Raw genomic sequence first — 16,880 nt, 5'->3', positions numbered from 1 at the left:
CATTAAAGGAGGGCACAGTGATGGTGGCAGTGGGATCAGGGGATACTCTGAGGGAGAGATAAGATTGGGGAGGGGTCTGTGGTTCAATTCTTCCTTTTATCAGGAAAGTCTTCTAAAACCAAGTCACAGAAGCTCTAGGTTAGCTTCATCATTTGCTCAACATTTATCCTGAGCACCTGCTTACAGCCAGGTCCCTGCTGGGCTCCGGAGACCCTGAGATGAGTTAACCAGACCCTTTCCCTGGGGAACAATCAATCATAACTGGCAAACAGGGGCCAGGCCACAGTGTCCACAGGCAGCTATCATGGGAGTGGAGAATGAAACACTTTATGTCTCAGATCCACGGTAGTCCTCTTGATTAAACACCTTGTTTTCAAGATCATCATTTAATACCCAATGTCCCCAAGAGGGGTAAGATTTTAGTGAGCACAGGGCTAGGAAAGCAGCCTTTGAAGTCAATGTCATCACTAATACAAGAACAGCAGGCTCCTGTTTCCAGGTTACAAGCTCACAGAAGGGCTCATTCCAGAAGCCTTCCAGTGCAGGCTAGACATATCACTTCAGGTCTGCTGTACACTGAGCACCTCTAAAGATGAATGCATCACTTGGCCCTGTACTAACTGTTCCTCCTGGGTTCCCATTTCAGGAAAAGTGCCACACTACTCTGCTGCCCAAGTCAAAACCATAGGGATCATGCAAGACTCCTCCTTCCTCTCCCATCAGCCACAGTCACCATGTCCCTTAGGTCTGGCTCCTTATTACTTCTAGACTCCTCTTCTTCCTTTTCAACTCCACAGCAGCAAATTCTAATGGTCTCACTGTCTCTAGTTTGGCACCGTCCAAATTTATTTTTCTAACGGGCACCAGAGAGGTCTCTCTGAAATGCAAACCTAATTTGTCAATTCCCTGCTTAAAATCCTCAGTGGCTCCCTATTCCCATGAAAATAAAGTCCAGATTGCTCCCTGTGTCATAATGACCTCTTCTGTCTGTCCCGGTACCAGCCACACTGAATGACTTCCAGCCTCCTGAGTAAGCCACCCTCTCAGGGCAGGTGCATATGCTGTTTTCTCTGCCTGGAAAGTTCTCCCTGACCTCAGCATCCCTCATGTATCAGCTCAGGTGTTGCCTCCTGGGTTGGGCTCCCACAACCCCTGTGCTTTACTCTATAAATGCACCTAGAATAACTGTCTGTAAATGTCTGTCTCCACCAGGCTGTGAACTCCTCGGCACCCAGCACAGGGCCTGAAGGAATGACAGTTGATGTTGGAGGGTCTTGCTGATTCTCTGCTTGTTGATTCTGGGGGCAGAAGGCAACCTGGACAGGAGAAGTGAGGCTGTGCATTTAGAAAAAAAGCCCAGAAGTTGTCCTGGCAGTTCAGATAGTTCAGGGTTGAGTGACTACGTATGTGACACTGAAGTTCAGGAGCAGAAATGCACTTAAAGCTCTTAGGGCAGATGCCTCAGGGCACTGCAGTGTTTGCAACTGGGCACAAAGATGTCTGAAGTCAAATGTGAATTTGAATCAGATCCAGGTAATGGTTGTTGAGGGTCTGCTATACACCAGCACTGTGCTAGGTGTTTTTGCATCATTATTATTATATTTTTTGAGATGGAGTCTTGATCTGTCACTCAGGCTGGAGTGCAGTGGCACAGTCTTGGCTCACTACAAACTCCGTCTCTCAGGTTTGGGTAATTCTCCTGCCTCAGCCTCCTGAGTAGCTGGGATTAGAGGCATGTGCCACCACACCTGGCTAATTTTTTTTGTATTTTTAGTAGAGACCGGATTTTGCCATGTTGGCCAGGTTGGTCTCGAACTCCTGACCTCAGGTGGTCTGCCTGCCTCAGCTTCCCAAAGTGCTGGGATTATAGGCACGAGCCACCGCATCTGGCCTCGCATCATTTTTAATAGAGAGAGTGTACAATTTATCATCCAAATCAGAACAATTTTGAGAGTGAAAAGAGGGCATTGTTAAAAGATACTCCAGGACAGTAGGTATAAACCAGAACTGCCCCAGGAAAGCCAAGACTTATGACCATTCTACCTAGAAGTCATACTTTGTGCTTTTGTTCTTGGTAACCCCTGACACATCTTATAAATATATATTTATCAGTATTTACTTGTTTAAAGTCTATTTCCCCACTATATTGCAAGGGTTAGGGTTTTTCTTTTTTGCTAGTAGAACCTCAGTGCACATAGAAAGCCCATATATAAATAAATAGGGAAGAAAGGAAAAAATGGAGTAAAAGATTGAGTGAGGAGAGAGAGAGTGGGGAAGACAGGAAGGAACTGAGGGAGCTGGGATCCTATTCCAGGCCAGCTTGACTCCTATATTAGTGCTCCATACCCTTGCTTGAGGCATAAATGAGTAGCCTTTCAGTAAGAAAATGGCTTATACAACTAGCTCAGCACCCAAGATGTACTTATTAAGATCTAACCAGCTGATGATCAATGTATTCATGACGCAAATCATTTCCTAACATCTGTGTAACTCACTCTTGCTGGATCTGTGTTTTGCAGCATGAATGAGCACCCAGTTGTTTGTGAGTAAATCAATAATTAATGACAGCAATGGCATGCTGAAGCCTTTTCCTCTTTAGCAACCCTAACCTACTTCCCTTGTGTTCCTCCCCCAGGCTGCCCCCAAACTCCCATTTCTCTCTTTGGGGATTTATCTAAAATACCACTTTGTTCAATGGTTTCCACTCTGTCACTCCTTCTGGTCCAATGCCATTTTTTTGTTTGTTTGATTTGTTTTTTACTGTGCCTCATCATCCTACCTGGGAATAATTGTTTTGTATCTATAAACCATATTGCATTTGGCATAATAGGATATTCTGTGTTCAGTCCAATTCAACTCAACATGCAGTTATTGAATATCTATTATCAGCCAAATCAGAAAAAAAATGTAGGAGCTTGTTCTCTTTGAGAAGGAAGTATTGTGATTCTATCAGGGAAACTGTAGTCAACACAGAAGCCTGAGAGGGCAGAACTCTGCAGACTACAGATTCTTCCTGAGAAAATCAGAAGCAGCTTCTCTCTGCAAGGAAAGCTGATCAGGATGACATTGAGAGGTCAGGGACAAGTTCATGTCTGTAAGAACTAGGAGAAGACAGTGGAGTTTCAAAGCTTAGAGAAAGGCAGCAAACCACAATCATTCTATCTCTGCATATGGATTTGGTGAGCACAGTTCACACCTTCTTTTATAGACAAAGAAGGATGAGCTGGCGAAGGAAGTAAATATCCTAGGGTTATGGTTATGCAAGCCCTGACACAGAAGGTATACTGTGAAAGGACCTAGGAAAGCAAAGTTTATGTAGGAGGACCAAGATAACTGTTGAGTTCATAGCCAAGAAAACTACATTGCACCTCAGGACTGACTTTTTCATTAATCCCTGCTCTAATATATGCATTTGTTTTTAAGCACACTTTTCTATCTGATCAATACCTATGTTGCTCTTTAATTCAGGAAAATTTCACTGGCATCCTCAACGAGGGTAAGTAGAATGGGTTACATTGGTGCATCTCTGAAGTACCCCAACTGTGTGACTTTTGTTGTCTTAGCAATCACCATCTCTCACCTGACAGCAGTCGTGGGTCATAAAATCAGTCATTGAAGTTGGAAGGGACTCAAATGGAATTTCACTAGAATGTCTTCCAACAATTGAGTCTCCTCTGTGCACCCTTTTGGACTAAAAGTTGAACACTTTTAGTAAAGCAAAGCTCACAGCTCACACACACATACTCCATTCTCAGGCAGCTATAGTTGTTAAAAAGTTCTATTTCTCTACCTCTTCCCATATCCCCCACCTGAAAAAAAGGTCTGTCTCCCCCATTCTGCGATAGCTCTTCAGAGACAGAATACTGTGGTTTGCTTCATTTCTCTAAGCTATGAAACCCCGCTGTCTTCTCCTGTTTCTTACAAACAAGAACTTGCCCCAGGGAGCAAACGTGGTGTGAACACCATTGTTCTGTCTGCCTATGTCCCCTTCTCTCTTCTGAAATGGTAGGCCCTCTTTTCTGAAAACAGGTACCAACCCACCCTCCAGCTCCATCCACATGGTTCCAGAGAGGCTGCCTTGTCCTTGCATATTCTTGTCTCCTGAGCCAGAATTGACTTGCCCAGAAGTAGGCATGTCCTCCCAACTAGGTCAATCACAATACTTTTGGAACTGGAACTGGAAAATAAGCGTAAGTTACTGTAGTGTTGAGAACCTTTGGATGTGACACTCAGCAGTCATGTTTCCTATGTGTAGAAGAAGCCAGGTTACAGTCTTCAATTACATGACATGTCCTTGGTATTCTTCTAATAAATTCTCTATTTTTCTTATACTAATTCAAGTTGTATTTCTTTAGCTTGTAACCAAAGATCCCTGACAAATATGGATACACTCCAATATATTTCCTTTAACCCTCCAGACCTCCAAAACTGAATCCACTATTTGTGAGAGGTTGCAGGAAAAGAGATTGGGAGAAGGACCCTGGGTCTGTTGGATTCAGAGAAGAGCAGGCCTAGTGCCTCCCTGGTTTTAGCTATGTATTCCTAATTTGCAGCTTCTAGTGAACTTTCCCAATACAACACTGCCATTTCCCAGATCAAGCCATAGATCAGCAGCTGTGGAGGGCATTCAGTTACTTACTGGGTCGTTGTACATCTGGACGATGAGTTGTTTCACTCCATGCAGGGTAGGGTGGACCCATGGAGAGGGATCCAGCCAGTGACGATTCAGATCAAACCCCATCAGAGAACACCTAGGCAGTACCCGAAGTAAGAGTCAATATAGACAGGATAAGCTGAGCTTCTCATCTGTCAAAATATGCTTATGAGTAGGAGCAGTGATTATGTCACTTACCTAGCATTTATCATTTTCCAGAGACAGTTCTAAGTACTTTATATGAGTTAATTCTTTCAGTGTCATCAACAACCCTGTGAGGTCACTACTATTGCAATTCCCACTTTGCAGAGTAAGAAACTGAGTCACAGAGAGATTCAAAAGTATTTCTGTGGTGTAGCCTCATGTCAGCATCCATAGACACATGACTCATAGACACATATGCACATCTTCTCCACACTGCAGCTGAGAAAAATGCTCAGGCCACAACTACTGGTGTTCCCATTATGCCTCTTTGCTCACACCTATAGCCAATCCATTGTCTCTACCTTCAAAATACACCATAACCCAACACCTTTTTACCACTTCCTCTGGTATTACCTTGAGTGTGGGCCAAGGTCCAGAGAACTGTAATCATATTTTACCTGGTCTTCTTGTCTTCTCCTTGCCTCCTCCCACCTCACCTTCCATGACAGGGTACAGCAGAAGACTGAAGATTTCCAGACATTTTAGGCTTGGACTTGGATTCAAGTGCTCCAGTTACATAGGTTTATGTTCTTTCCTTTCCTTTGCTGAGCCTGGAGAGCTAGTTGCATGTGTGGATTTGAGGAGACCAGGGCATAAGCCTTCTCTTTTCAAATGCCTCTTTCCTCAATGCCCCTGGAGGGACTGGGAGAACCCCATTTCTTATCACTATGCTATGCTACTTTTGTCTCAGTGAGAACCAGAGAATAATGTGGAAACTTCTGGGAACATCCTTTGGCTCCACATTCAGATTTTCACTAGTGTCCTGCCTAGCCTCTCTGGCAAGTCCATCCTTCGTGAGTGTGGGATAATGCCCCCATGGTATGCAGAGGAGATATCACTGAGTTCAGTCCCCCTGTTCTGCGGATGGTGTACTATGTGACCCTGGGCAAGTCCCTTGCTCTCTCAAGGCCTACGTTTCCCCAGCTACAAGTAGAGAAGGAGCTTCTACAAATGGGCCACAAGCTTTTCAAGAGCCTCTTTCATCATGGACTGCACTCTCCCTACCCCACATCCTCAGTGGAGAGGACCACACAAAGAAATGTCCTCTCTGTTCCAAGATTTCCGTAAGAGCAGTGATGCCTAGATACCAACCATTCTCTGTGCTCTAAACAGAGGGGATCACTGATGCTCACCTTCTAGGCCAGCAAGCTACCTCCTGACCTTGAACTTGCAAAGGTGTCCCTTTTTCATTTGCCATTACAACATGAGCATGTTTCTTTGTTAGTAAACTCTTTGTAACTAACATTGTAATAGTGTTATAATATGACATATTATCCCATTATATGAACCCCCATAATTCATTTAGCATTTCCCCACTGTGGCACATTTATTTTGTTTTCAATGCTACACTATTTTCAAAATGAACTGATGAATACTGTAATCCCTAATGTTTTCTCCACATTTCAGAATTTTTTTCTTAGAACAGTTTCCAGAAGTAGAATTGCTTGGTAAGAGGATTGACTGACTGTAAAATCACTATTAAAAATGAAAAATGGTCCTCAATATAGAAAGTAAAAAAGAAAAAAGTAACATCACCTTCCTATCACTCAAATATAACTCCTGTTAGCCTTTGATGTAGTTCCTGCCATCTTTTCTTTCTGAGCTTATAGCGGTAAGTGCAGCAGTAGCTAACATTTAAGAAGTGCTTACTAGTACCTTTACACAAATCTTCATTTTTGCTTTTATGCCATACAAGCCCTGTATTACCATTTTACAGAGGAGAAAACAAAGGCTTAGAAAATGTAAATAACTTTCTCTAAGGTCACTGAGCTACTAGGTAATAGAGTCAGAATTTGAGCTCAGGTCAACCTGATTCTGAGAGTCCAAAATCTTACCAATTGCTCTCCTTACTCTGCTCTCCTCCGACTACACTAAATTGTTTTTCAGAAAGGAAACATTCAGTGCTGTGACTAGTGCCTTGATCTACAGACATATTCATGCAGTTCTTAAATATTCTTATCTGAAGTATTGCTACTCATGAAAGTGATTAAGGACAGACAGAGAGAGCCTCACAGTCACACTCATCTGAAACCTGCTCAGGGTAATTCGGCCAGCATATGGTGGAGCAGGCTTCAAACCCAGGACTATCCAGCTTTAATGTCTATGCTCTTCTAGGGAACAAACAGTTTAAGCAAGCTCTCTGCTTTTGAGAATGTATAAGTAAATTAAGGAGGAGAGACTGGTTCAGGGAACAAGGATGAGGCAAGAGTTAAACACAGCAATTCATCACGGTTTTATTAAGAACCTTCTACACACCAAGCTCCATGGTAGTGTTGCTGGGATAGAGTGATTGATAAGAGATACTCTCTAACCTCAAGAAATGTATAATCTAGCAGAAGGAAGAAGATATGCTTACAGGTTTATATCCATTTATAACGCAGGATAATATTGTGAGTATTAAATGAGCTAATGCACAGGTTTTGGTGCATAATGGTAACCCAAAAATGCTATATTGTTGTTTTTATTGTACTGTATTATTATTTTATGCTATGTTCTATGTGAATGACATGGACTAATAGTTTTGCAGTCCATTGGAGGCTGGAATGGGCAGCAGTGTTCAGGGATGACCTCTTCTCTTCCTTCAGTCTGGGAATTAGGCAGATCTGAGTTCAAACCCATGCTCTGTTCCCTCCCAAGTGAAGTGGGCATTTGTCCATGTTCTTTGGGGAATGCCCAGCATCTAACCCTGTTACTAGATGGGGGGGTTGAATGTGGTGAGTTTGCTCCTCCATCATTACAAGATGAGGCCATGATTTTGCCCCGTCTCCCTCCATGGAAGCCAGATGAGCCAGATTCTACCTCTTTGTTCCCTGGAAGCCAGGGCAGCAATAGGCTCAGGCACCAGCCACTCCTGCCCAGGACGTAAACTTGGGACTGGGTGATGCGAGGCAGCAGGGAGTGCTGTGCAGCAGTGCTGCTGTGGAACAGAGGCAGAATATTCTGGCCCTTCAGAGCTGCTCAGTTAATTGCTCTGTTTTCAAGTCTGGCTACCAGTTTCTGTGTGATTCTGTAAGCCCCTTCATATAAATTCCCTTTTTGCTTAAGTGGCTAGAGTCAGTCCTCGTTAACTTTAGCTGAATGCACCCCTAATCAGATGGCCCTATGAAATAAGTCATAGAAAATTCTGGCAGGCCCCTATATTGTCCACTTCCCAATGACTGGTCAAAAAACAGAGGGAATCACTGGTCTGGGTGCTGTGCTCACAAAGCTTTTCCAGCCCTCACGGAGCATCTAAATATTTAGAAAGGTACATTACCCTTGACAACAGGATGTAATCATAAAACAATTGTATCCTTAGAGATGCTCAGTTATGTGCCTCTCCTCTGCCCCCAAATAGGAATGTCCTCAGCACTGTCTTGGGCAGGTCACCAGCTTGCTCTAGGACACCTCTATGACCTAAAACTCACTACCTTTCCAGTTAGCTTATCTCATTCTTGAATCTTCCATCAGAAAATTCTTTTTTCCTTTTTAGCTGAATGTGTCTCCCAGTTACTTCCTCCATCCTTCTCAGCCTTGCCCCATGGAGTTGCACAGAACAGGATTATACTGTGGGGACCAGCAGCTTTGGGACTTACAGTTATGTTTAAGTTCTGGCTGTGTTCCTCACCAGCTGTGTGATTTTTTTAAAATTTCTTTTTTTAAAATGCACCTGTAGGCTTCTGTTTTATCATATGTATAAAGAGGATAACCACTCTGAATTTCTGGATTGCATACATGAATTAATGTCTGTAAATGGACCAGCAGAATTCTCAGAAAAACATAAACATTGAACAAACTATAGCCAGTGATGACAATGAAGTGGTGATAATTGTGGCACTGTTGATATTGTCTAAACTTAAATATCAGCTCCTCCAGGAAGTAGAGGAGGATTTTCACTCCCTGCACATGAGGGGTAGGTGCTTTTCTTCTGCTCCCATAGCATCTGTTGCTCCCCTAGCAAAGTGGCTATAAGACAAGATGTAATTGTTGAGTCCGCTTCTCCACTGGACCATGAATTCCTCAAGAGCAAGGATGCCCTCTTATTCACGTTGGTATTCCTGTGCCTGACAAAGACCCTGGATCATGGCAGACATCGAAGAAGTAGTTGTTGAACAAACATTTCATTCCTCCTAAGCATTTTCCTGTCTCATATGACATAGTTCTCACAACCATTCAATCACATGGTAAACCTCAATTTTCTAGTGGGAGTGTTGAGGGCTAGAAAAGGTAAGCCATTCTTTCGAGGCTACATAACAAGTACTCTAAAGGGCCTGGACTGGAACTCAGGTGTCCTGTTCTGGACTTCATAGGCTCCCTACTTGGCTATGCTGCTTCCAGGAAACCTCTTTGATTCAAAAAAGAACTTCAGAGCTGAAGGAAAATTATTAGAGGTCAGAGATCCTGAAAGGTCAACTCCTAGATCCAGCCTGCTAATAAAAATAGAATGTAACTGGTGATTCACAGGCATCTTCAATCCTCAGAGAGTCTAGAGCTTTTTAGAAGCTAAAGCATTTGTGATATTCTTCAGTGAGTAGTACCCGCATGGGCATCTTTTGAGCTGATTTTAAATGAATGCTTCTAATGGCACTCAATCTATCAGTAGATAAGTATTTACTGAACAGAACATCTTAGTAAAGATACAGGATCCCTGGCTAGGAGCCTGGGGTACAGGTCCCACCTCCAATGTCTGTGTCATCTTGGAAAAGTCACCTCCCCTCCCTAGGCTCTATGCACTTATTTGTAAAACGGAATGCTATACTTCACTCACAGAGATCTCTTTCGGCTCTCTCAATATATTCTAAAGCATCAGTAACTGGGCTTTTTACCCCCAGAGTAAGGGACTTTGGAGAAAACACATATTTCCAATTAAGTTAAAGTTCAAAGAAAACAAAATTTTCTAGGAAAAGTGTTGATACAGTTTTAAAATGAAACACCAACTAGTCAAGGATGACCAATATCTTAACATTAATTGCATGCATTGCTCAACATTTGAGATTCGTGGGACACAAATGGGAGTTTGCCAAGAGTCAAGGCATGAGAGAGCATTCCAGGCAAAGGGTATAGCATGTGCAAAGTTAGGGAAGCAAGAATGGTCAGCAATTATGCATATTTCTAACAGGCTGCTAGTATGTTCTGCTTGTGTCCCTAACTGACTATAAGCACAATAGGCCAAGGCTGGTACAGGCTCTTTCTCTTTAGTGGTTTCAGGACCAAAAAGCAGCTGCCTAAAGACAGAGGAATGCATAAGATGGCCTCCAGATGCCAGGCTCTCACTCCTATGACTGCCAGTTTAGAGTCACTGAATGCAAAATCCTGGGTCCCTGCCCTGAGTCTCTGTCTCCTTGGTGCTCTTGTATTCTGTTATTTAAGATGAAAATTTTGCGTGAGCTCAAAATCAAGACCTATGTTCTGACAAGAAAGAATGGGGCTATTTATGGCACCAGTGGGAAAGAATCTTTCACATTACGACCATTCTAGAAAATGCAAATATATGGAGGCCAAATTTACATATGACTGCATAATATATAATGTCTTTATTTTGAGTTGGAGATACTCTTAAGTATCTTTTCTTTCTTCCTCTAATCTGTGAACTCCATGAGGGCAGGGATAATGTGTGAGTTATCTTTCCCACCCCCACTCCAACATTGTCTACTATAAACCCAGGTGCAGAGAAGATTCAATATATTTATTGGATGAATGAATGAGTGAACAGATTAACAAAAGCATGGATGAATACCTTGCAGGTTTGCAAACATGGGTTAGATAGCTACTTTCAGATATATTTTGAAAAGTAAGCACCTACTAAATGCTAGACTCATTCACAATAATCAAATGAGATAGGTATTATTAATCCTCATTTGATAAATAAGGAAATAAAATCCAAGAAAGGTTTGATCTTGAGAGGGTCACTTGACAACTAGTAAGATATAGACCTGAGATTTGAACCCAGGTCTTGTTGATGGCAGGATGGTTCAGTCACCTTTGAGGTCCAGCCATCTGTGAGTGTGTGTGATTTATAAAAGAGACACTAAGCTACTCATTTGTCTGATCTTCTTATCCTGTTCTCTCTCGTTTGCCCAATGGCAGAGATATAATGGTTCCAGAGAATGTTATTCAAATGGCAAATAAATAGCTCCATCTCATGAAGGACACCATGCCTTATCACTGTTTGCAATAATGGCAGCTAGAATGAGAGCAATGATTTCAATTCCCCTCCTTATGATTTCTTTTTCATCTCCTCTGAAGGATAGAGAAAAAGGCAGCTTGGCGGCTCCAGATCAATCTTGCCCTGAGCACCGTGAGGCTGCTCTAAGGAGCAGTGGCATTGACAAGCAGAGATGTATGAGGTATGCCTGCAATTGTCCCCCAAACACAGCAGTTTTTCAGCATTACCAATGAGCTGGATTGGATTAAGCATATTTGCACCAAAAGCAAAATAAATATTGCTTTATTTAATGCCACTAAAAGGTTGGGATTCAATTGCCCTTGGCCTGAGGCACCTTCCAGCTCTATTGATTGGCCCGTGTCAGAATGCTGGATAATCTGTCATCAACAGCCCCTGAAAAATGCTTAGCATGTGGGTTGGGCTCTGCTGTTGTGTAGATGGAGGATTGCAGGCAGTGTCCTTTGTCCCAAACACAAGGGATAATCATAACACATCCACTTCCCATCACCACCACCAAGGTATTTAAAGCATTCTCCTCACATCCCTTCTTAGATCATCATGACGAGGAGATGTCTGTGACCAAGACTGTGAAGACAGAGAGGAGGGTGGATAAGAACATAGCCTTCAAAGGCAGAAGGACTTGGGTTTGAGTCCCAGTTCTGTCATCTAGTAGCTTTGTGACCTTGGACAAATTCATCTGTTTGCTCAAAGACTTGAAAGTGCTGAGAGGGCAGCGACTGAATCTATTTCATTTGCCACTGGGTCTTCAGTGCTAGCACAGTGTCTCATACACAGCTGACTCTCAGTTGAACTGTATAAATAGAGGCTCAGAAGTGGTAATCTGACCATGGTCCAGCAAGGACAAGTGACAGAGGCAGAGCTTGAACCCAGTCTGCCCAACTCTAAAGCCTATGTTCTTAGCCACCATTATACTCTGTCTTAGCAGTCCTGGGAGTCAGGTAAGAGCCTAACAGAGGGACTGTCCCTCATGTGCAGTGAGGCAGATGCAATATCTTTATTTTTTAAATGGGGAATCTAAGTTTCAAATGAGGGACTAACATAAAAGGTACCTTTATGCAAATTGACGAAAGGTGCTGCCCCCTACCACCGAGGGTAATAAGTTGCAATCAGGTGCCATTTCTGGGTGGGTAAAGTACAGAATAATGCCACTTGGTTTGGCCAGACTTTGGATTGAGAGCAGAGTCATAGCCTATAGCCCCCATTGACCCCTTGACCACTGAACATTTGTACAGTGCACAAACTGCACATCCATATGGAGCAGACTTGGATGTGCCCAAGGTTTATAGCAAAGCCAAGATGAGCACTTAGTTTTTCTTCTTCCAAGGTTCATTCAGCAAGGTCTTTACCCTACAATGGTGGCCTTTTCGGCAAGGTGGCACGATTGGAGACAAGGGTGCTTAGATCACGTCTGGAAAAGAGATTATCTCCAACCCTAAGAAATTCTTCCTAGTGGGTAAGGAGAGGCTTTAGAGTGCCTTCTCCCTTCCCATACAGAGCATACACTCCAGGGATTCATCCTCTCTCCTGCTTGGCAGCAACAAACACTGGGTTCAGGTGGATTTCCAGCATTGCAACTTAAAACTAATTCTTAGAGCCAGTGACTAACTGGAAGGACCTGAGATTTCATAAAACCTAATCCCCACATTTCAAAGATGAGGAATCTGAGGCCGAGAGGGCAGAAAGGGTCTGCCAAGGTTACACGGCTATTCAAGGGTAGAGTGGGAAGTCCATTCCAGAACCAAAAGATTATTTTTCTCTATATAAGAACAATGATAAGGAGTTTACTCCTTTTTGAAAGATCTGAAGGAGGACATTTTCTGAAGGAATACACTGGCCCTTGAGGCTAGGAATTCACCATTTCTGTTTCTTAAGTGAAAAAGGACAGAGGAAACAAAAAAGGGGGCATAAAAGTCTTTCATGTCTTCACAAGACCTGGGTGCTGGCAAGGCTCTCACCTACCTGCACCGAGCCTGAGAATGGCTCTGAGTCAAGTGTGGGCTCTGGAGCCACACGGCCTGGATAAAACCCTGGCTTGGCCAACACATTTTATCTTTGTGGCTGAACCTCTCTGTGCCTTAGCTCTAATCTGAAAAGTGGGAATTTTGTCTACCTCAGAGGGTTGTTTTGAGGACTCAGTGAAATCATACAGGTAAAATGCCAAGGACACCATCTAGATTGAGATAAGTGCTACACATGTTAGCTGTTCTTGTGGTTTGCTCTTGGTATGATGTTCAGGATCCTTCACAATCTGGTCCCCAGTTATTCCTACACTTCTTACACTATGTTGTCAATCTGTACACCATACAAGGGTAGCACATGATAGGGCCTGTGAGCTAATAACAAAAAGGTGCCCCCTCTGTGGGCTGATGCATTTCTGCCAAGTCTCAAGGCTTGTCAAGCCTGTGCTGCACTCCACCCTCCACCTACCCTCTTAGCTGGCACCTTTGTGTGGTGCACAGACTGTACCCTATGTAGGATGCAGCCTGGACCACATGCAACAGCCACACCAGAGCACTTGGCATTCCTCAAGGATCTCCACTCACTCAGGACTCAAGCAGTAAGACTCAAAGGGCTCTGGATCAAATCACTGGGTGTGATTCCTGGATCTCCTACTATTAAAGGCAGTACTTGGGCAAATGACTTAACCTCTCTTTGAGTGTCAGTTTCCTTATCTGCAATATGAGGATAATACAAGACCTATCTCGTAGGTTCATGAGGTTGTCGGGAGGAACTCCCCATTGCTTTCAATCCCAATGGTAACTTTCGGTCCTCAGAAGTGAAAAGAACGGGTCTTCTTCTCCATTCCCTCGTTTTCTCTTCTTCCCAAGGAAAGAGATGGAACTTATCTGACTGGTCAGCTCTGGAAAAGAAGCAGAGCCCGTTTGGGCCTAGCCCCTCCTAGCATGTGTTTTTGGGATCTGGAATCCTGAAGGGTCTATTCTGGTCTTCTCTCTGCCACATGGTGTGCTTTCTAGGAGGCTTCTTGCCTCCTTTTCTGCTTGTGTGTGGTGGGAAAGTTGAATTTTGAAGTGAAGTAAAGAAGGCAAGTTTGGCCACAGATACAGACTATGCCTTCCAGGTCCTGCTTTTATCAATAATAAAGCTAATATTTTGACTCCTATTTTTCTGATCCCTGTATCTCCTTCTACATTATAGGAATAGGATGAGTGTAGGAGCAGGAGTATGATTAATTATCACTCCAAATCTCTAGTGGAAGTACTACATATAAAACACTTAGAATAGTGTCTGACAGCTATATACATTCAATTAATGTTTCGTATTATTATATTACTGTGTTGTTATTTATTATAATTATTCCTTTGGTTTGGAACATGCTGCCATTCCCTTTCCCTGGCCAACTCCCACTCATCCTTCAAGATTCATCTCACACAGCTCTTCCTTCAGACATTTTCTCTGACATGCCCTATCCCAACCCTCTTGGCTGGGTTAAGAGGTGCCTCTTCAGTGACTTCACAACCTGGGAATCCCTGGGCTTCCCTCCACCAGCACAGTTATCTCTTCTCTGGACGGTGAACCCCTTAAGGGCAGCACGGGGGCCAAGCCCACCTCATATTCCCCAATGCATGGTACAAAGTATGTGCTTGGGGATGGGTTGGTGACTTGGGAGGGCAGGAGAGGGAAAAAAGAAGAGAGGGAAGAAACAGTTAAAAGGCTTCTCAAGTGGAAGCAGAGTGCAAGCAAAAGCACAGATGTGAGAAAGAGCAGGCTGGTTTAAGACAATGGAAAGAGCCCAGGAAGACAAGAGGAACAGATGGGAGTGCATGCAGGAAGGGGCAAGGTGGACAGTTGGAGAGGAAGCTGAAAAGAAAGTTTGAGGCCATTGTGCAGGCACTGAATACCAGGCTAAAGAGCTTTGGTTCTTTCTGAGGGTCAATGGGGAGCCACCGAAGGATTTTTACATGAAGAACTGGCACTATTCAAGCAGTGGTTTAGGAACTAGGACCAGAAATGGTGAAGTTCTTGATTCTATCACATTGTTTTGCTCCTCCAGACTCCCTAGCTGCTAATTCTGGGTTACCGTCTCCTCAGAGGCCTGTCTTCACTGTAGAATCAATTATTAAGATCAACTTGCTATCAACTCTAACTTTGAAATGCTATTCAGCTGCTTGCAGGGACAGAGATGAGGAGCTGCCTCCACAGACATCTAGCCATCTGGCCTTTTCTGTGGAACCTGGCTGGGAAGCTCATTTGAATAATTGGTTTTGGCGGTGTGCACTTGTGGGTTAGACACCTGATTACACTGCCAGCCCCAGTGTCCTTTCAGCCTCCACAGAAACATCACTCAGGTTACATAAAGCAGGAGAGAGTCCCTGGGAGGTAAGGGTCTGTCTGGCCCCTGCTGTCACTCTGGCTTTATCTGACTGTGTGGCTCACTCACTGTGTGACCTTGAGCAAGTTACTTAGCCTCTCTGTGGCTTGGTTTCTTCTTTGCTTCAAGAAGGAGAGCGATTCCTGCCCTGCCTACACCACAGGCTTCTTGTAAGGATCTAAGGGAAGATGGGGGAGTTGCAGCTTAGCAGAAATGCAAGTGGAAAGAATTAAAGATTTAGGCTGAGGAGAGCTCAATGTCAGACAGCAATGTGTGCATGTGGGCTGTATCAGAAGAAGCGTGGTCCCCAGAATGAGGCTTCTGATGACCCCTTTCTACTCCTACTCCATGAATTAATTAGTTCTATGAACTTGAAGGGGGGTACCTAATCTACCTGTGTCTCAGTTTCCTCATCTGTAAAATGAGAATACTGATGCATTTGTTCTAAGGATTCAATGAAACAATAAATGCAAAATGCCTAAAATAGTGCCAGGTTCGGAAGGCTCAATAGATGTTAGCTATCATCATCACTGTTATCATTATAATGATGTCCTTCAGTCGTGGACCCCCCGCCTCAAAGACAGACAATGACAAACATCTGGAGCATGTTCAGAGGACAGCAGGAAGGACAGGGAGGGGAATGGATTTCAGATTACATATGAAAAGTTGGAAGGCTTTGGGGATGTTTGGCCTGGAGCAGTGGTGGGATTGAGTGGGGAGTGGGGAAGGGTGGGAACACATGATCTTCAAATGGCTGAAGGCTACCATGTGAAAGATGGGCTGGCCTTGAATAATCCTTCAGAAGGTGAGGCAGAAGTTACATGCTGGCAGCTTCATCCTGAAAACAAAGTGCTCTCTAACAGTCAGAGGTGGCATCAGCATGGCATGATGCCTTGGAAGGGAGGGAACAACCTGTGCCTAGAGGCGGGCAAGCAGAGGGGGCATGGCCTGGATCGGGCACTGGATTGAATGTTTCTCATGATGCTGTGATACGGCACCCAGCAGGGAAATGTGACTGGGGAAGGGAAGGAGGCTCAGAGTGATGAGAGGCTGGCAGATCTCTCAACAGGGCAATACTTGCTCTGGATCTTTGTTTTCTGTTTCTAGCTTGATGAAAAAATAGGCAGTTTTTATGCTGTTACAGAACAAATAGAACATTGACATGTATTTATATTTTACATGGCTGATTTTAGGTTCTGTTCTATTTTTGGATAGTTTGAAATGTTTCTTCCTCTAGATTTTGAGGTGGAAGAGGTAGGTAGACCAGTTATAATGTGTGTGTGTGTGTGTGTGTGTGTGTGTGTGTGTGTATGCTGGTGCTGGAAATACCTTCCCTGGTGGTTTACCCTCTGCTATGGTTAATGATGTTTTGTTGTGTAAATCTCTATCTCCCTTTTATGTCTGGTGAACTCATATATCGTCCAACCATCAAAAACCCTCCTTCATCACTACCAGTCAGAAGGAAGTACTCTCTGCTTCAGGAGACAGCATATCAAGAGGTTAAAACTGGAGCAGCCTAGGGTCAG

At 43.7% G+C, this 16,880-nt stretch overlaps 1 protein-coding gene across 2 annotated transcripts in view; it reads right to left on the bottom strand.

Annotated features, from left to right (window-relative positions):
- Positions 1-16,880, bottom strand: part of AGBL4 (AGBL carboxypeptidase 4) — a 1,536,119-nt gene that overhangs the window by 96,068 nt on the left and 1,423,171 nt on the right. For both annotated transcript variants that reach the window (XM_054488559.1, XM_054488570.1), the window contains exon 9: positions 4,640-4,751. In XM_054488559.1, coding sequence (XP_054344534.1) covers positions 4,640-4,751 — 112 coding nt within the window. The remainder of the gene's footprint in view (positions 1-4,639; positions 4,752-16,880) is intronic.

The sequence above is a fragment of the Pongo pygmaeus genome, chromosome 1 (genome assembly GCF_028885625.2).
Source record: "Pongo pygmaeus isolate AG05252 chromosome 1, NHGRI_mPonPyg2-v2.0_pri, whole genome shotgun sequence".
NCBI lineage: Eukaryota > Metazoa > Chordata > Mammalia > Primates > Hominidae > Pongo > Pongo pygmaeus.
This window is presented reverse-complemented; position numbering and strand designations above follow the sequence as displayed.